Raw genomic sequence first — 21,156 nt, 5'->3', positions numbered from 1 at the left:
CTGAAACATAAACAGCAACATTCTAACCATGCATGAGAGCAAGAAATCCTTAAGCTATCAACTTTACTTGCTACTGATTTACTGAGTCAGAGAATAATTGACTGACAATTAATTAATTCCTAAGAGGAATATCTGCTTCAGCTTTCTCTCTATTGAACTATAGATGACCAACAAAAATTCTCAATGGTAGCAACTAGCTTGATTTTACTTCAATCCTCATTTTTCTGTATGTCCACTGGAAAATACACTACCAGTTATAAGCAAGCTTACCCTCAAGAGACAACAGTAATTTTTCCACTGGGTTTTGCAAATATCTTTTCACAGTGGGTTCCAGAGCTACTACACGACTACAGAACTTACAGCTCTTTGAAGGTTTCTGTCATGGGTAATATAATACATTCATTATTTTAGTGTCAACCCACTTTGGTCATATATACTTTTGTTGACAGTCTTCTACGTTTTTAGGTTCGACCTTTAAAAAAAAAATTATATATATAGTTTCCATTTCCTCCAGGAAGTAATTTTTCTTTAGCCTAAATTATAATTCAAAAATAGTATTATTTCTATTATTTTTATTATTACTACAAGTTTCCTTTAACTGGATGATGACTATGCCTAGCTTTCTTTAATCCTCTACAAGTATTGAGTTCTTCCTTGTCTCTAGAGGTGGTTACTTCTTTTCATTTCACATAGCTCCAAAATAAGGAAGTTACTAATTTTGGTCTCTAGTAATTAAAGCATCAACTTCCTTCTTCATGCTGATCCAGCCTATTGCACTTTATAACCTGTTCTCTCATACCTTATTTTTCAAGTTCTGATCTCTCTTATGGAGATTATGAGGAAGAAATTTTCTACTTATTGAAAGATCTTTAGCCTAATGTAGGACATAAATAAAATAACTGTATTCAAAGTCTGACTACTATTGTCCCATGTAAGAGATAAAAGTTAAAATAAGTGTTGCCTACTGTCTTCCTCTATTGCAACCAAAGGAGTAATTCTGCTTCACCCAAAATAATAATTAAATATATACCAGATACTTAATCCAAGAGTGGCTTTGTAATATGTTGCTCCCTCCCCCAAAAAAATTCCCTTGATTTCAGAAAAATTAAAAACTTCTATACTGTCATCTTCCAACAACATGAGAAATGCTCTTCCTTTTTGTTTAACCATATGCTGAGGAAAAAAAAAAAAAAAGGCAAAAAAATAACACAAACCCAGCAAAACAAAAACCACACAGACAGCCACCAACAGACAAAAAAAACCCCACAACTACAATGCAGCAACCCAAATATACTAAGGAAGTAGAAATAAGATTATAAAAATATATATATATATATATATAAAAATAAAAATAAAAAGAAGGGTTATTTAGTGGAAGAAAACAGGTGTGAATGGCAGCTGTAAGCTGGAAGTTGCTATATAAATGTGCAAGAAAATAGTAGGTCTTAAAGGCAATATAGTATCCATGATTCTTACAAACAAGCAAGCTAGGGACAGGCCAAGATAACTGGGTCCTTCCCATTACACTTTGTGTACAATTGAAGCCACCAAAGGTATTCCCTGCCTCCTAATGAGCATTACGAAGTTTTCCTTTCCATTCCAATCCAGCCAAATCTCTGCCATACACATCCAATTCTGACTTAAGTAGAAGAAGTTAAGTCCTAAACTCTTGGTATTATTTCTAAAAGGTCTGTGTGCTACTTTTTTGTTATATTTAAAAGATAAAATGAGCACTGTTTCATTGCCTATTGTGTTATTATGGATGTTGGAATTCAACAAGAGAAATGTCATCCCACAAAGAAGTATTTTTGAGATGAGTCTGACAGATCATAAGCGTTGGGAAATTAGTACGTCTTTAATGATTTCACAAGAGGAATAGCAATGTGGAACTGCTGAGTATCTAGCCCTTTATCTCTGTGGTAGCTGTTTTTGCTGCCATTTCCTTTGGCAAAACACTCAAAGCTATCAGCACAGATTCCATAAGATCCAAGAAAACAAATGTTTGCTTCAAGCAACTGGTGAATTATACATAAAAAAGCAATATAAGAACCAGCCAAGCCCATATAATTTGAGGTGAGGCAGAAAGGAATACGTTTTGTTTTTCTCTTAATGGTTCATTTAACTAATTTACGAAAATGCCTTAAGGACTTCTGAGCAGGTCAGAAGCAGTTACACCAGTCCGCACCATGAGGCATATTTTAACAACAATGAATATTCTTGTTAGTGACATACTTCTGCTTTGGACAGAGCAAGTTGGGATATTGATAGACATTTAATATTTCTGGAATGTCTTAAAATTATTTTATTCACCTGAAAAATGCCTTCATTATGGTCTTTAACGAACAACACATCCAAGTTAATGTGAATGATTCTGTTGCAGTAAAACTTCTAGCCTACTAGAGTACTGTTACATTGTGGGTAAGGCAGACAATTCTCAGAGCTATGCAATGTGAGGATTCAATGTGCTGACAGGTGAAGGGCCCCCAGGAGGTGTTCAGTACCTGCAGATCTTCCTTGTCTTGGTTTCTGGTAACATACTTATGAACATTTTTATAACATAAACAAGTATTTTTTTTAGAAATGGTCTACAACCAACTTTTGTACTGTGAAACTAATGTAGTCAGGTCTGCCTTTTACTTGTCCAAGATAGCTGTAGCAATGTAATCGTGTGTAAATGCAGTAAATCCAGAAATAAAAGTGCCTTATATTAGCAGAGTTTCTTTTCCTTTTCATGTGGGAATAAGTCATATTGACATAGGTTTTATATCTGAAGACACAATAATAAAGTATACTTGTACAATAGAAATAGCTTCTATGAGTACAAAATGCCTAGAAATAAACCTGTTGTGCAAATAATGTTTGGAACAAAACTGTAAGCCCAGTCTATGAAAACTGTCATCAGTAATGCCTTAGACATGCCTGAGCAAAATCAGGCTTCTTTGCAAATGTGTGTTTGGACAGTGGATAGAGCAGCACTGTTGTTCCAAATTCAAACCCTTCTTTCTACAAGAGTCTCAGCTTCCTGTCTTGTTTAGTGTTGGGTATCAGCCTCCACATCAATTACTCCATGTGTAGCAGAGGCAGAAATATTTTGAAAGCATATGAGTTTGGGTGAAATTTTCTCACAAAACTTAAAAATTTCATAATATTACAGAAGAAGATGATATTTTTAAGGATTTTCTTAAGGATTGTGACCAATTGTTGTGGTATCCATGATGTTAAATGATGTAAGAAAGTGTGGCCATCTCCTCCAGCCGCTCCAGCCCAGGACCCTCCTGCCCAGCCACTGGAGCCCAGCCTGGTGCTTGCAAACCCAGCACGTCTGCCCTAGTTGAAGGACATGACTGCTGCTTTCCCAGCTGCAGGTTCAACCTGGAGCAAAGCTGAACACGTGTCCCAGAGATACACACATATGCACAGAAGACACTGACACAGCTGGAATCACACAGACAGTCACAGACAAGGTGCTACATTCAGCAGAACCTACATACAGGACTCATGTAAACCACAAACACAGCCAGCCAATTCCATTCCTTGTCTTCGTCTACCAGAGGCAGAAGGTCACTAGTGCAGGCATACACACACACACACACACACACAAAGGATGCTTACCAGGTTCACAAGCACACACACACACACTCACAAATCCCTTTAGTACCTGCACAGACCTTCTGTCTGTCTGGCACCTCTGGTCCTCTTACCCACTTCATGGGTCTCTAAGTCAGCAGCTGGTCCACCTTGATGCTCACTGGCAAACACACAACATTCACACACTCATCTCTCAGATACCCCACATTCACAAGCTCCCCCTGAGCATACCAGCATGGACCCCTGCCCATCTAATACTCTGGCCTAGACCTGAGGACTCCCTCCTTGCCACTGCGTCCAGCTTAAGTTTTGTAAGCAAATTATCCATGCATAAGCCCACATAAACCCAGTTTGGGGAAGATACGGACGCTCAGCTCCTGTGCCCCTCACTCACTCCAGTAGCTGGCACCATAGACCAGGGACACTCACAACCTCTGTTTTACACGTGACTCACCCCTTTCATATTCCTCTATGTCAGCCTTGCTCTCCCTTCCCCTACACATCTCTTGTGAGTCCACATAAATCCGCCAATTTCTGCACCCCTCTGGGTTTGGGGTGCCCCTGGTTTAGAGTCTTATTCATTTCCAAGTCCAGGCTGAACTAACTGCAAGTGTTGCCCTGTGTTTTCTGAATAGCCCATCGATTAGTGTGAGGTTTGTTTCTTGTCATTGTCTCTACATTTTGTCAAGCCTGTGCCTCAGTATATTTTGTTTCTGTTTTCCTCTTTTTCTCCCTTGGTTCCCTAATTGACAAGGTCCCTGATAACATAAGCTCCCAGGAATACATTTTCTCACACTCTAACGTGTCCCTGTCAGTTAGTGTGCCAGACCAAGTTCCCATCACTCAAGTTCTCGGTTCTCATCACTCCCTCCCTTACCATTTGTCCCTCAGGTTTGTGTCCCTGTATGTTCTTGTTTATGGCTGCCTCCTTCTCTTATTATTTCTTGTTGCACTGAAAAAGGTACTTGACCAGATATCTTTAGAGAACTAGACACCTCACTTCCATGTAGCTTGGTACATGACTAGTACAGTAAATTGTTCTGCATGAACAAAACCTCATTGGATTTTTCCAGATCAGATTTTATTTTTATGTTTAAATCAGTTTCCAACCTGACAAATGAAACAGGGAAAAAATCTTAAATATTATCTGAAATATCCTTATATATTTCAAATTATACTATTATTGTGTGGACTGGTGAAAAACAAATTCCCACCAACTTTTTTAAACAGAATCCCAATAACAAATTAAAATGATCTCTTTCTTTTGATTGGGAATTCAGATAAGAATTTTTTCCCTAACCTTATAAGAACATGAAAAATCATATATATGTATAAGGTATAGTTGAACTTATTAAAAAGATTTAGAATAAAACGTATCAGTAGATCTTAGTAATTATTTTTGTTTCTAAAGAATTCAAGTAAAATGTTCTAATGTTCACATTACTTTGAAATGGACAGTAGATTATTTATAATTCTTGATTTCTGTCTTCTTTTAACCATTAGGAAATCCTGAAAAAATTTCAGAAATAAATGTGTATATCCAAGTTCTTGATGTCAATGATCATGCACCAGAGTTCCCCAAATATTATGAAACTTTTGTTTGTGAAAATGCAGCTTCTGGTCAGGTAAGTGTGAAAGAGTTAGCTATCAGTTTTCTGATTACAATGAAGATTTGATCTGAGATGTTACTATTTATCATAATATTATTTTGGTACTGTGAGTATAGGCTGTGCCTAATCAATTTACAAAATTGGGTTTTTTTGGTATATGCATGGTTTGAAAATTAAATTTCAGAAGACTGGCATACATTTCTCCCCCTTTAAAACAAAATTAATACATTTCCTTGTTTGTCTGGCAAAACAGGTAATAGAGAAATACATGCAGAAACTTCCAGGGGAAAAAACAAAACAAACAAACCAGACCAAACCAGACCAAACCAAACCAAAATAAAACAAACCAAACCTAAAAAACCCCAACCAACCAAAGAAACTAGATGTCACAGATGTAAAATCTCTGTAAAACCTATTACATTTACACCAACAGTATAATGTAGTCTGGAACAACAAGACTTAGACCATATTTAAACCAGATTCATTGCATTATTCAGTTAGAAAATATTTATTGTGAACTGAATTCAAACCCTGTCTAGTTCAGTGGAAGTCTGAAGATCTTTAAGTCACAGCCCTTACAATACCTTCCCTAAATGGCAGCTTACAGGATTGCTGTATTAAGCATCCTTCCCTGAATGTTTCTTTTGATTTCCTACTCACTCCACACATGAATGGGGAGATAAATGCCCTAAACCCCTAGGTACACTGCTGACTTTTTATTTTCCTTCACAAATTTTCCTCTACAGTTTTACTTTCTTTTTTTTTTTTTTTTTTTTTTTTTTTTCCAAGTGATCCAGTTCTGCAGTCTGCCCACCAAACTGTGCAATAAGCATTCTGCCAGGCTCCACACAGGAGTCTAAAAGAAATCTGCGAAAAGGAAAATGGGATGTTCAAAATTTAAAAAAACCAAACCAAACCAAACCAAAACAACAAGGTACAAAATGAGCAACAAAAAGAACAGCGACAAAAAGCTATAGAGAGAAAAAAACTACATACTTTTTCACCAGTGTAAAGTATTATTTGAACATATGAAAGAGACCTTTGGGATACATGTGATGGTTCCATTCAAACATTTTGCTCTCTGATTTCTGAATCACAGAGCCTCTCTTTTACACCAGCTTGGGTTACTTTGACCTTGATTAGTCTCCATTTAAATAAAGCTTTCCCTGTAGCTAAAATAATTTCTTTATAGCTTTTTGCATCCATTTCAGTGTGTGTCTATCAGCAGTTGGTTTGTTTGTTCTGCATTTGATAATTTTCCACTCTGCAAAGGCTACCTCTGGTTCAGAGGTGCTTGGAGCAAACCATTTCTTTTGGTCTTTGAGTAACTCATCAACAGATCAAAGTACAGGCATTAAAGCAAATGCTACTTCATGTTCCTTGTCTTCAGGGCACCATGAATTAAATATGGAAGCTGATACAATGGATATTTGTAATTCATGTTTTGGACTACCTTACAATATAAAAACCCAGGTGATTTATTTGCCAAGGCTTTTATTATTCCACAGTTGCTTATTGAAGAATAGCATCTGTATGCTAGGCCATTGATGTCTACTTTTCAATAACAAATTAAGTATACATATCTGTAAGTATTTTCACAATCACCGGAGAAAGTGGCACTGTAAAGAACAGTAGTACTAACAACAATAATAAACTCTTTGAGCAAAGGATACAGAATTATTCCAGTTTAACATTGTAATATCTGAATCAGGGATGAGCAGAGTGTTTTTCCTATTTTACAGACAGGCAATTTGTTACTCTAGTGTGTTGTTTGTTTGTGGGGTTTTTGGTTTGTTTTGGTTTGGGGTTTTTTGTTTGTTTGTTTGTTTGTTTTTCGTTGCTATAGGTTTTTGAGATTCATAGACATATTTCGTTAAGCCTTTGAAGACCACGACAGTAATTTTAAATAATCTTCTTATTAACAAATCATATTAGGAAGAGCAATGTGAAATTATTACTGAAGTGCATAATTACTACAGAGTTTATGATATTTTATGTAATGTTTCTGATTTTAAAAAAATAATTGATAGCTGATCTGTCTCCTTCAGCGATATTATTTTTTTTTTTTTCTTCACTCATGGATAAAAAGTTTCTTTATTTTCATCATCAAGAAGCCAAAAGGTTCAAAAGTGATTTTATAGATGGTGTGGTCGTCCACTGAACGACAGAATTTACATTTCAGAAGAATCAGTTTAAGCAGCTGAAGGGCTTAATCAGGACATTACATACCTTTTTATCTTAGCCATATTTCTGCAATCAATTCCAAAGAGCTCAGGAATATACTTACATGTTATGAGTTGAGATTAAAGCTTTTATAGATACTCTATCATATTTCAGTTTCTAAAGTAGCTGTCGCTATTAATTTAGCTGCAAATGATATGCTGAGAGATATTCTCAGAGAAGTTCTGAACTTCTGGAATTCACTTCCTTCCCTCATTTCAGCTGAATGGTATCTATTTTCATGGGACACTCCAAAATATATTCACATTTATAGTATTTGGAGGAAAGAAAGGAAAGGGACTGCAAAGGGAAAGTTAATGTCAAAAAATAAATTGTCTTATTTGTGTGACCTTTTTCTAGGTGTCGGCCTGGTTTACAATGTGGCAAATAAGTCATTTTTATATAGCCTTAGCATACACTATGTTATGATAAAGAATATGAAACACATCATGAATAACATTGATTGTTGTGCTATCTATCCAAACTCAGAGGCAGTTAATGGTGGCTTCAGTCCAGAAAAGAAGGCTTGTTTTGAAGTTCGGAATTTTCTGAAAGATTATGAAAGATTATTTGTTTGCTTTTATTGAATAATTGTTGATCATCGTATCCCTACACAGTGGTTTTGTGAGAGTTACAGACATGTTTAGCTTCAAAAAGACATTCAAACAAAAGGATTACATTTTTGTCTGTGGGACTATAATCTGAAATTTAACAATAAAAATGAATGTAAAGAAGATAGATAGGTTATTTTTTGTCACCATGGAAAATCCATTCATCATGTTTATCAGATATTTTGAATGGATTTTTCACTATCCATTTGTTGTTATAGTTCTATACTGTCCCATAATCCAAAAGTCAGCTGTATACTAACCACAACTAAATTGTTATTTTGCACATTGAAAAAGCACTTTCACTGCACCACTAGTATTAAATACATTCTTTGCAAAATTACTTGAATGTGAAAGTTGCTGTGTGAAGTAGACTCCTATCCTACTACAGCTATAACTAGAATCAGATCAAATAGAACAATATTAACAAGGCATCCAGATACAGGATTCCATTTTGATTTAACTTTTTGACTTTATAACTGCATGTAGACATGGTAAATGATGACCGTAATGTGATATTAATTATTTATAGTTACCCTTTATGTGCGTGTATGGTAACTACAGACTGTTGGATTCCAGAGGAAATATTCTGTAAAAATAATCACAACACAAAGCAGACTAAATCTGTCCCAAACATAACACTAGAGACATCTCAGCAAGAATTGATTTGATGCAGAAAACTGAGTTGCTAAGGCATTAATAAATTAACTCAGCCAGAAATTGCAGCTTGAAAGTCTGATATAAGCCGCATCAAATGTTGTATATTATGTGTAAGCAAGTTGACCATCCAGAATGTACCTATGTGTATGCATGGTAATTTCAGCCCCTTTTTCTTTCTCCATAACATGCAGAAAACAGATTTTAGGTACACTGGACACACCTACATTCTGAATTAATGCTGTCTTCTCTAGTGCATTTTTATTCCGGCAATTCTGAGTTCTTGTAATTTAGGGACCACGTGTGAAGAGGCTTTGATGTTGTAGCTTGCCTAGTAATTTTTATCAGTTCCAAAGAAGTGACTATATGTGCAAAGCACTTCAAGTTAGAGATAAGGGAAAAAATATTTACTCAGTACTTCACATGTAATAAAATAATCATCAGTTCCAGTGAAAGTTAAGAGTACTCATTTGATATTTCTTCTCTACATAATGAAATGCTGACAGAAGAAAAGAGGGGAAATCTTTAACCAAATTCTAGAGGTATGTGATCAATGTTAAAAACAAGCAGTTTGCTAAAACTGATCCTTTCTAATAAATTGTGATATAAAATGACTTTTGACAGTACAGAGATGATAGTGATAGGTTAGTAAGGTAATGTTTATTATTTCACCTTGTTGTGTTCTCTTTGTCATTTACAAAGTAACATTTGAGCAGTAATGATAAGAAAACAAACAGTTAAAAAGAAAAAAAAAAAAATAATGGAATGAGGACATCCCTTAGAGCAGGCATGTCAAACTCTTCCTCCTAACTACTCCTACATTCATACAGTCCTAAAATTACATTTGGCCCCTTGAAGCCAAGAGGTTGATGTGGCCCCTGGTGAAAATGAGTTTGACATCCCTATCTTAGAGTATTAAAACCGGGTGAAGCTGTGAAAGCATCATATATTCTAACAGACCCTGACTCTAAACTACACTTGAAGATGCACTGTGTGTAACTTGTGACATTTTGAAACAGTGGACACAGTGGCCAATTGAAAACTCCTTTTTTCTGCTTTATATGGACCATGATTCAACAACATTATCTCATAGCAGGATGGAACAGGTAGGAAGAGTTTATCAGCATATACAAGCAAACATAAAAAGGCAACTAAGTGTCATGGCATGAACTTTCTGTTTGTCATTCCTTTGCTGAGATGTAGACCACTTTTTTTTATAGCTGAGCAGAAACACCCTACAGTAGACCCAGAGAAATTAGATCAATATTGTGCCAATTTGCTCATCAAAAAAGATAGAGAAGCAGTCAAAAGGAAAACCTTGGTCCTGAGGTAGAAGCTCTACCTGGAAAATGCAGATGGTTATACTAATGAACATTTTAATATTTTACCTGCAATAAATTCTGATGATAATCAAACATAATTAAGCAACGAGAAAAATCCTACTACTCATAACACCTCTGCCAATTAGAACAAAACCCTCCTGTATTCCCAAAACAGGTGAGTGATCAGATCTCTTACATCCCATAAAACACAGCAGAGCTCCTATTAAAGGATGTTGGGTGGAAAACAAAACAAAATAAACTGAAGTAGAAAGAGGCAGATGGAAAATTTGTTCTTCTTTCCATCTGTCTAAAGGGAATAGTAAGACTATGGTTTGATATGGAAGCATGGACAAAGGTCTCCAAAGTATACACTCAAGTACTCTATCATAAAAATTAATAGTACTGATTGTTGTTCAGGCAGTCTATACCTTAAGTTGAACTTGGTCAAGAGAAAGCCCTTAGAAGCAGAAAGGACTGTAACAGAGAAGCTTTCTTCTTCCTTCTGAAGACCCCTGTAATTCCAATTCAGTGAGACCACTTTGGGTTGAAGAAATAAACTTTCAATGAATTTTCATCAAGACTACCAGGCAGTCAACTACTCTATACTCCATAACTTGTTATTTGCAAGACAAACAGAATTCAATGAGACATCAGTCCAGAAAGGTTTACAGAAAATCTCTTTGGTGCAAAATAATTAATGAATGAGAGATCAGAGCTGTTACTGATATCTTAGAGTCCCTCACAGATGATATTTATCAGTTGAAAGTGCCAACTAGTCAGGTGGATGGGGAAGTTGAGTATAGTAGGTCACATTTTTTTCTGACCTTTGATCAAAGGAGGTCCTGCTGCTCCCAGCGGTGATCTCTGTCTGTGGAAAGAAATAGTAAATGAGGCCCACCCACCATGAACTCATATCAGTTTTTCAAGAAAAAAAAATGAATAAATTAATCTCAGCTTTGAAGAAATGTAGGTTCTAGATTAATGAGACCTGAAATAAATTTTACAGCAATGAAATTTCAGCCTAGTCAATATGGCAACAGATATAACTTTGCAGAAGGAACACATAATTGATTCTGTTTCTTTGTTTACATTCTAAAATGCAGGGGTTTTTTAAACCTTGACTCGCAAGCAATAAGTGCAGTTTTCAGTCTCTTATGCCAGTTTCCCTGGTGAAAGACTAGAATCTCTAAGGTTAGATGTACAAAAGCCTAGGAAACCTGAAAAATAAGAAACAGTTTCCTTCTCTCTGGGTGATTTTTCCTTTAGAGTCAGCAAAATCAGATCTGCCTATTGCTCGATGAATATTTTATAGACTCATCTGGGTTTTGCTGAATCTTAGTGGAAGCAATACAGTAAGAAATAAACAATAAGGGCTTGCCCTGTCCTTATGTTCCAACTATTCCCCCTTATGTTCCAACTATTCCCCTGCTTATAGGGTGGAACCTTAAAGGCATATGAATGTGTCCAGAATAACCATAGGAGATAGATTTGTGTAGAATGGCACAGTACAAATCAAAACAAGAGAAGGTGGGGATTTTTTCAGCTAGACACACACAGTCCTCAGAATTTTATTTATTGGATCAAGTATAGATAAAATTGATGGGGCAAATACATTCTGTATGTGAACTAATTGCAGTTAATAATGGTATATCAAAAGAGTATCTAATTCTCAACTGCAATAATGTTATGATTTTCAAACATGATAGACTCCTAAAAATATCCTCTACAAAGACATTGCTGATACCTGCTTAAATAACTATTAATCAGAATGAAGTATAAAAATCATATCTATAATTTACCTTTTTTTTTTTTTTTTTTTTTTTTTGGTTGGTAGGCAATTCTTCTCTACCAAGTAACAGAACTAAAAAGCCAAACAAACAACAAACAAAATAGATGTGTCTAAGATGTCTTTGTGGATTACTATTTTACTCTGTATGTTCACTTTATCTTGATACACCCTGGATTGTATGGACAGACATACATCCATACAAAGCTTTTTCTCAGCTGCAGCCGTGGAGATCATCAACAAACACCAATATAGTATTTTTTAATTTTTTGAGGTATATGGCAGAATATTATCATGAAAATGTGCCATTGTTTGTGTTTTATACTGGATAAATATTTTTCTTCTCTATTGCTGTTCATATTGAGCATATTCTGGGAACTGTATTCTCTTATAAAAATGCAACCTGTGGGTTATTATCAAGGTAATATGAGTGATCAGTTATCGCTTTTCACTGATTTCTTGACCTGCATGGCTAGACCTCTATTTGTACCACCTTAGCTATTTTCTTTGGTCTCAGGAAAGAGAAAAAATTCCCTCAGGAAGCTTCATCCTTTGTACAATGTCACCAAGCACATAAATAACAATCACTCCTCTCATTAGTGGCAATAAAAAAATCTCAAGGGTCCTTATTTTTCCATAGAGTAAAAATACAGATTTGAAATAAATGTCACATATAAAAAGGTCGGAGTGCTAAGAATATAAAGTTTCTGGGGTGTCAGCCACATTTTGCACTCTGCTGTGATGTTTTAATCAAACTTAGCTTGCTTGAAAAGAAAAAGAATGTTTGCTGAAGTCTTAGATCTTTGATTGAAAAATGATTTAATCAGGAAAGAGTTTTCAAAGGCACAGATGGAAGGCTGTAGTCACTTCTGTTGACTTACTGCTTTGTTTTTAAAGCACTGCTTGTACCATTTGGGTGCTTTTTGATTTGGGGAAAGTTGAGGCTTCAAGTCTCTTAGGTACAAATAGATGTAAAGCATGAAATGACGTAAAATTGAGGCCAAGGTCAAGTCGGACACTATTTTTCTGAAAGTTGGTGGGTTTGCATCAGTTTACTTTTCTCCTGGTTGCTAAGGATACTCACTAATATATGTTGATGCTCAGATCATTAGATATTTACTGACAAAAATAACAAATATAACCTATTTTTAAGCAGAAATATTGCTAATTATGATAACTGCTTTTTGGCTGGTTGTTTATTTACAGAGATGAACCATATTCTTTTGAATTACAACTGTTATTTTTTATTTAATCTTGCAATTACTGTCTAGTTTGACATATTTGCAAATGAAGTCTATTTTGCTCTCTTGAGAAAAAGCAGCCAACAAGTTACATAATCAATCTGTTGTACAGAATCAACAATTCAGCGCATGAACTTGTCACTATATCTCACTTACTGGAGCTACAGTATATCAGTTGAATGATGTCAATGTCTTTGTGGACCAGAAGGAAATGGGTTTTGTATAGAGGGATTTTTCAAATGTAGAATGACATACTTTGCACCTTGAAAAAAAAAAGAACAAAACACTATATACTTGGCTATTTTTTCCATTTGTGGAAACTTCATTTACACCTGGTCTTTTGATCTAGAAAATCTTTTACATTTTCACTAGTTTTTAATGCCTGCCTCTCTCAAATAGATAAAAAATCAAAGCAGATTATTTTCAGAATACAAGCCTCTATCAGCCTGTTTGGGTATATAATATATACATTTGTGAGTACGTAACACGAATTCAATATGTATTCAGAGTTCACATCTCTAGCATCAAGAGTTTAACCTACCTGATAAGTCCTTTTATTGTTTTAAAAGGCAAGTAAATACTTTTATTCTTAAACAATTTTGTTTATCTGTGTTTCCAGCTAATTCAAAGCATCAGTGCAGTGGATCAAGATGACTCACCAGAAGGTCACCATTTTTACTTCTTATTGGCTCAGGAGGCCACAAACAACTCACATTTTTCTGTCAAAGATAATCAAGGTAGTGTCATTCATGTAGCTCTTTAACACCTTCTCAATGAAATATACATGCTTCTAGTGGTAGAAATTGTCATTATAAGATATGAACATGTCATGAAGTGAATTTCAAAAACATAATTCAATAATATCAAGGAGTTTATTTTCCTTTTTCAGCAGAGTAACACAAACAGCAAAAGACGGTGTTATTACAAGGAAAGAAAAAAATACTGAAATGAAAAATACTCTGGTATTCCTTAGAATTTATTTTATTAATATAAGATATGGTGGAAAATTCCACCTTTCTTCTTAGAATTAGTGATTTGTCTAAGAAACGAGATCACCAGACATAGAAGATTGCTGTTACTGTAAGTCTGTTACTTCATCACTTCAGCAAGGCAAAACATAGAACAAATAAGAATGTAATCTTATTCCTTAATATATTTTAAACTGCATACACTAACTACTGATGACAGCATAAAAATATATTCTATATATATTTGAATGATATTCAGCACTGATATTTATTGAGACTCTTATTAAAAGAGTGATATAGAGAGATATCAAGCAAAACCAGTCTGAGGTGAAAATGTACAAGTGCAATATCTGGTGGAATTTCAGGGAAGATGACCACTTAGAGTCAGCCTGCTGAGACTACAAAGAAGAGCTTCTTCAGACTCAGCTAAAGTACACAATGCTCTAATTTACTTTGCTAATTATTTAATTGATCTGGCTAGATGAATAAATCAGTGGAAATAAGTTTTGGAAAGTTCAGACTATGTTAAACAGTGAACAACTTCTCTCAATATCCCCAAAGTTAAAGTCAATGTATTAATATGTATTTCAGTTCTCAACCTCATTAACCTCTCTCTCAGTGCCAGAAAGAGATGAGTTGTTACATTAAGGTCAAATAGTATACAAGCCGCAAGGGTTTCCCACCTTTGCTCATTCTGCGCAAAGCCAGAGCAGAGCCACACACAAGACAATACTTCTAGTTCCTTTTGGTGGCTACTGATGGGGAAAAAAAACCAAACAAACAAAAAAAGACCCTTAAAAAAATCCCGAACCACAACCTTTTAAAATACGGTATGATCAGCCCTCAATCTCTCCTTTTCTGCTGCATTGCATAGAAATGGAGAGGTGACTTGGGATAGTCTTAGGCAAAAGCAAAAGTGACTCTACAGGTGTGGAGCATTTTAACGCAGAGCTACTTTCTGAACTATGACAGAAACCTAGAAGTTAAATGTGAGAGAGCTAACTTCAGTAGACTGTTTGGTTAGATGTATTATACAGACAATGGCAGAAACTTTTTTTTTTCCCACTTACATGTATTCTCACACTCAGTAATTCATCCTGCCATGCTAAAAAATTCTGACATGTAAATATTTATATATTTTTCTCATTTCCATCATACACAGATTTAGACAGGGTTACTTGGATTTGCAACAAACTAATTTTCAGATTTGAATGAGCTGATATGCAACAGGAGCTGAACTTAAGCTGCTTACTGTTTTTTTGTACAGAACTGATTTCTAAACACTAATAGTTAAATACAGAGCAAGACAAGAACCTCTAGCAACTCTTTGCTAATTTAGATAGTAGGTGCTCAGCTAGTTCCAGTATTTGAGTCAGAGAAAGAAATAAAAGACTAATTTAGTGTATCTTCTCTTGGTTTCTCTTCTTTCACTTGCCACCTGCTTTCTCTGTGTGCTGCCAGACACACTTTTGAAACATCTTAACTGGTAAACTGTCTATATTTCATCTGTGAACTGCTGGATTGGTAGCAGCTGCTTACAGGGAACTATTTGAGAACCAATTAATTAGTCTGAGCAGGTGTCAGGTACTGAACACAGTGGAATATATTTTATCTCTGAACATTAAAAATAGAGCTCCTATGTTAAATATTATTATTGCCCCTAGAATACATCTGTCAAAAATAAATGTGATTTATTCATGATTGACACAAAAAAATCTTCCACATGTCAGTGCCTGGTTTTAGATTTTTAACTTTCTTAAAACTGTAGCTTCACTCTGTACTGTTGTTTTTAAAATAGGCCAGATTCCACTGGAGCTTTAATGTTGTTAAATAGTGATAAACATGTATCATGAATAATAATTTATCTTCTAGATAACACAGCTGGAATTTTCACAGCAAAAAGTGGCTTCAGGAGGGAAGAGCAGTTTTATTTCTACTTGCCAATTTTAATTCTGGATAACGGAACCCCACCACTGACAAGCACAAATACTCTTACCATCACTGTCTGCAACTGTGACACCGAAGTTAACACCTTCTACTGTAGATATGGAGCTTTCCTGTATTCCATGGGTCTCAGCACGGAAGCCTTAGTTGCTATTTTGGCTTGCATACTAATACTCTTAGGTAAGTAAAAGTAAGAGAAATTACTCTGTTTCTTTTTACAGCGGACTTGGTTAAGGGATGAAGATGTTCTCTTGACTGGAAGATTGGAACTACTGTGTCATTGAAAAAAAATTGCGATAAGGCAAATGTTGCTTCTTTGGTTGTGTTTTTGTTTTCCTTAACTATAATTCACTATCTGCCCCTCCAGTTTTCCGCAAAATTTTATTTTTAACACAATTTCCTAAATGTTGACTCCAGTTGAGTCATGGTCCTACTTACTTTTGCAGGGTTGATAATAATAAAGATTTTGGAATCTAAAGTCTCTTTTGAGCCCAGGTTAAGGTGAAGACAATGCTACATAGGAAAATTGGCTAGTTATAAGAATATAATAAAAGGCACATCACCCTACAAATTCTGCCTTAGGTATGCCAAATACAAAGCTAAAAACAATTAAAAATAATAAAAGAAAAAGATAACCTTATACTCTAAGAAACCAACTCCAAAACAAAACAAGGAGTTTCTTGATCAATTAAAAAGGTTACCTCTCCAGACAGATTTTTCTGCAAATGTTGGACATCTCCTTTTTCCTCTCATGAGAGACCAGGTTAGCCTCCACTACATTTGGAAGATTGTGGATGTGAAAAGTAGGTTTGAAAACACTTTAAACGCACAGGAGTTGTGCTTGTACCTCTGCAAAGAGTCATGCATGGCTGGCAAATGGCACTCAAAACCAGACTAGCTGTCCAAGGCTGCTTGTTCCTGCTTTGCATGGGGCCAGGGATGCTGCAAGACATATTGGAGTGACAGTATTCAGGAAAACAGCTTCTTCACCTGGTGAAGCATGTAGCTGTCGCTGCTGTAATGCATTTACCTTTTCTCAATAAAACGATATTCCTGCAGTGTCCTATGAGTGATTTGATGACACTGACACATTATAATGGCAGGCACATTGCACTAATAATTCCCTAAAGTTTAAATATCCATCCTGAAACTCTGTACCTGTCAGAGTTAGTGAGGCTAAGGTATGGTAGCTTCTGAGGCCATGAAAGAAAGAAGTGATAGAGATGGCTAGATTTGTTTTCCAAGGCAAAATTACCTTAGAGCCTGGTCACTGATTATGGTCATGGGCCTCAAGACCAAATTCAAGTTGATGCAAATAAAGCAACAGGGAAAGACCTCCAAATCCCTGTTGCCTGTGTAATAATATGGCATATCATACAGTGCTTATAGCAGTATGTTTCATAAAATGCCATATCCAAAACCACCACAAAATAATCAATGTACTATGTAAGTAAACCCATTTTGCCACAAATGAAACTACAAGTAACTCCAAAGTAAGAAAATGAAGCTAGAATCAGGATTTCAATGAGCAGTGTGACATCAAGTCATCATTATAAGTTGTGCAAACCTATAATAAATTGTTTTTCAATAAAATTGTAAACAAAAGAAAAAACAAGAAAACTACACCATAGTATCTAGCTACACAAATATAATGTCCAGAAAGAACGAAGTAATAATAACAGAAATTACATTACCTTAAGAAACAAAATCCTTCAGTGAAAATTATTTTCTCAATGTATTTGTTAATGAGATCAAATACAATAGCAATATTTTTAAACTCTTATATCACTGAAAAAGATGCACACAATTTTAAGTAAAGCCTTTTTTTTTTTTCCATATGAAGGATATCTAGGTAAAGAACATTCTTTTTTCTACCTTCATACAGTACGACCTCTACTAGTCTATAAATAACATCATACAACACTAAGCATATCACCATCAACCAGAAGAAAGCTGAATCTGGAAAATGAAGGCTTGCAGCTCTATTGTGATGCTGTATTTTGATCTGCCATAGTAGCAGTAGAAGACAAGAATAACAAGTCTAATAAAGCTAATGGAATTATTTTGAGTTTACAGCAGTGAAAAAAGAAATTTAACAAGTTAAAAATCACCCATATTTTTCATTCTGTACATAAGGTTACTGCTTATTTTCCTTAGCAGAAGGAACAGAAACTGGGTCTACACTTATTTCCTGTTGTACCTTTGACCTCCTGATTGAATGTCTTGGTGAGAACTCATCGAAAATTCTAAAATGGAACTGTGTAATTTAGTCCCACAGTTAGATGGGTTGTCCAGAAGTTAGATGGGTGTGCCTGTTAATTGTGAGTCAGCATCTTCATATGGCTTTGAACTCTCAAGATAAAGTGACATGCAGGAAACAGTAGAAACGGAGAAACAGAATGACCTACAAAAAATACGTGTGTTTTTATTTACTGCTGTGAACAGATTGAATAGAAAGGGAAGGGATGAAAACAACAGAGGGGTACCTCATAATTATTATGTCTGGAAAGCAGTACTCTTGTCCAGACATTAGCCATTTCTTGACTCCATAACAAGTCCAGGGATGCACTAGTTCCCCTACTTTCATCTCTTGGTTTCCAACAGAGGAAACAGGAACATACAATTGGATTTGTGTTTTCTAGACTTGCTTGTACTTCCAGAGTCATCTTATTTAAATTTGAGCTTTCCTTGTCCCAGGCAATCTTCAATAGTGGTACTGGAAAGCAAGCCCCCTGACTGAAGTCCCTGCCTCAGACCTTGCAGTCTGGTCAGTGTGCATTTCAAGTTTTCTTTGATTGTTGCAGGATATCTGAACTTGGTCACTTTGTGTTGTGATTTTACTGGACTGAGGATCAGGCAAACTATCCAGTCTGCATTATCCAGTCTGTTAGTGGAATTATTTATCAAAGGCTTCTTGGTTGCATGTAGAGAGGTCCTCTCTCCATATAGAACAAACCCATGGTGTGTACTGGCCCTATGCACATCACAAAAGTGAAAGCAGGGATATAGATAAATATATTAATTCAAAAGAAAAAGAATCTACCACATTCTTCTTAGACACACATATTTTGGAATAGGCTGCCCAATGAAGTGTTTGAGTCACCATCCCTGGAAGTGTTTAAAAGGTGAGTAGATGAGGTTCTTAGGGGCATGGTTTAGAAGTGGACTTGACAGTGCTAGGTTCGTGGCTGGACTCAATGATCTTAAATATTTGGTCCAACCAAAACAATTCTATGATTCTATGATTGTAAATGCATTAAATCTTCAAATGAATTTTTGTGAATATTAAAATGAAATAATAAAAGGTTCTACATACAGTATGTTTTCCAATGAAATCTTAAGTTCCTTTTTTTTTTCCATTTACCAGTGTCATGATGTGTACCGTTAGAAATCATTCACTATGCAAAGTGTAAGGAGAGTTGAAAGTATCTGGGTTTTGTAAATATATAGTACATTGTAGAAATTCCTGTTTCCAATGCATTCAAGTTTGGTGTTGTTATCTCCCAATCAAATGAAATAGTATACAGTAAAAATGTGGAAATAGAGAACTGGTTTAGGTCCCTCATATCCCCAAGTGAGGCAAAATCTTGTCGTTGTTGGTAGTTGTATCATGTGATGTCCTGAGAAAAAAATTACAGTTCACAAACTACTTACTTATTAAAGAGAACTGCAGTAAATGTTAGTTAAAAACTGAAATCATTAATCTCTGTGAAAGTCATGTACTATTTCTAAAGGATCATTCAGAAAAAAAAAAAAAAAAGAAAAATAAATGAGATAGGACTAAAAAATCATGCTTTAAAATAAAATTTTAAAAAGTTTTCATATATCAGAGGAACAGGCTACTCTGATTCATATGCCTTGGTAGTCAGTACTGCTGCAACATTAGGCAAAATTTAGTGACAGTTTTCAGATTTCCCAAACAGTATTACAGAAATAATTGAACCACACTCTGCATGGTCTATGGAATTCAATGATTCAACCAGCTGAGGAGAACATCTTACTCATTGACTCATATTTCATTTGATCTTCCTGGGGCTTTGATCTGAGAGAAAGGGAAGGATTAAGAATTTAAATTCTGAATGTGAAACTGGTATATAACGTGACAAAACAAAGCAGTTTCAAAAAGCGTAGCCTGTGTTTCTATCAGTTTCAAACTCCTATCTAACAAAACAACTGCTCCATTTCATGTACCTATTTTAAAAGTCCCTTTGTAGCTATTTTACCACCACATATTATGCTCATCTTAAAATTAAAAAATCCATTAAAATTACAGCTCTCTAAATTTGTCAAAATAGCGTCTCTTTGCAATAGCTTTGATCTTAAAAAATGTTACCATTTATTTGTTTCCCTTCCCTTCTCTTCCCCTTTTTCAGTGTTCTTTTTGGCAATTCTAGCCATAAGGCAGCAGAGAAAGAAGTCTCCCTTTTCAGAGAAAATTGAAGAATTCAGAGAGAACATTGTCAGGTATGATGACGAAGGAGGTGGTGAGGAGGACACAGAAGCCTTTGATGTTTCAGCACTGAGAACCCACACTGTCATGCGAACCCACAAACCTCGGAAGAAGGTCACCACAGAAATCCACAGCCTCTACAGACAGTCTCTACAAGTCGGCCCTGACAGCGCGATCTTCAGGCAATTCATTTCAGAAAAGCTTGAAGAGGCGAATACAGATCCTAGTGCTCCTCCATATGATTCACTTCAGACCTATGCGTTTGAGGGTACTGGCTCTTTGGCAGGATCCCTCAGCTCTTTAAGTTCAAACATGTCAGATGTGGATCAGAGTTATGACTACCTTACAGACTGGGGACCTCACTTTAAACAGCTTGCAGGCATGTACACTTCCCATAGAAGTGTGGGGGATTAGGTACCATTTGGTTTGTTGTTTTAGTTTCCTAAACTTCAGCAACCAAAAAAAACCTGTGGCTTTTTAAAAAGGAGGTAATCCCAAATTTAAGCATGAAAAATAAAAGCCCAAGTTTGTATTTTCTGGAAAATCTTGGATATGGAGATCTTCTAAAAATCGCACCAGGTGTGTCATGAGGTCTCCCGTTTGAAAATCTGGTGGCTATTTAGGTGCCCAAATGCAAACTGTGCTGCTTTGGATATCTAGGTCCCCTTTTGGATACTGAAAACCTGCATCCTGTAAGTACAAAAGGAGGAGTAGAAGCCATAACTGGATATTGCAAATATTCTGTCATCCATAAGCTTTAAA

At 35.6% G+C, this 21,156-nt stretch overlaps 1 protein-coding gene across 1 annotated transcript in view; it reads left to right on the top strand.

The window, feature by feature from the left end:
• The window catches only part of CDH19 (cadherin 19), a gene marked incomplete at its 3' end in the record, with an annotated part of 40,586 nt that extends 19,778 nt beyond the window's left edge, over positions 1–20,808 (top strand). The window contains exons 8-11 of the mRNA XM_080338675.1: positions 5,092–5,213; positions 13,652–13,769; positions 15,873–16,124; positions 20,318–20,808. Coding sequence (XP_080194801.1) covers positions 5,092–5,213; positions 13,652–13,769; positions 15,873–16,124; positions 20,318–20,808 — 983 coding nt within the window. The remainder of the gene's footprint in view (positions 1–5,091; positions 5,214–13,651; positions 13,770–15,872; positions 16,125–20,317) is intronic.
• Positions 20,809–21,156: the final 348 nt, after the last annotated feature.

The sequence above is a fragment of the Nesoenas mayeri genome (genome assembly GCF_963082525.1).
Source record: "Nesoenas mayeri genome assembly, chromosome: 2".
Lineage (NCBI taxonomy): Eukaryota > Metazoa > Chordata > Aves > Columbiformes > Columbidae > Nesoenas > Nesoenas mayeri.
The sequence above is the reverse complement of the archived record's forward strand: the minus strand, read 5'-3'. Positions and strand labels throughout refer to the sequence as shown.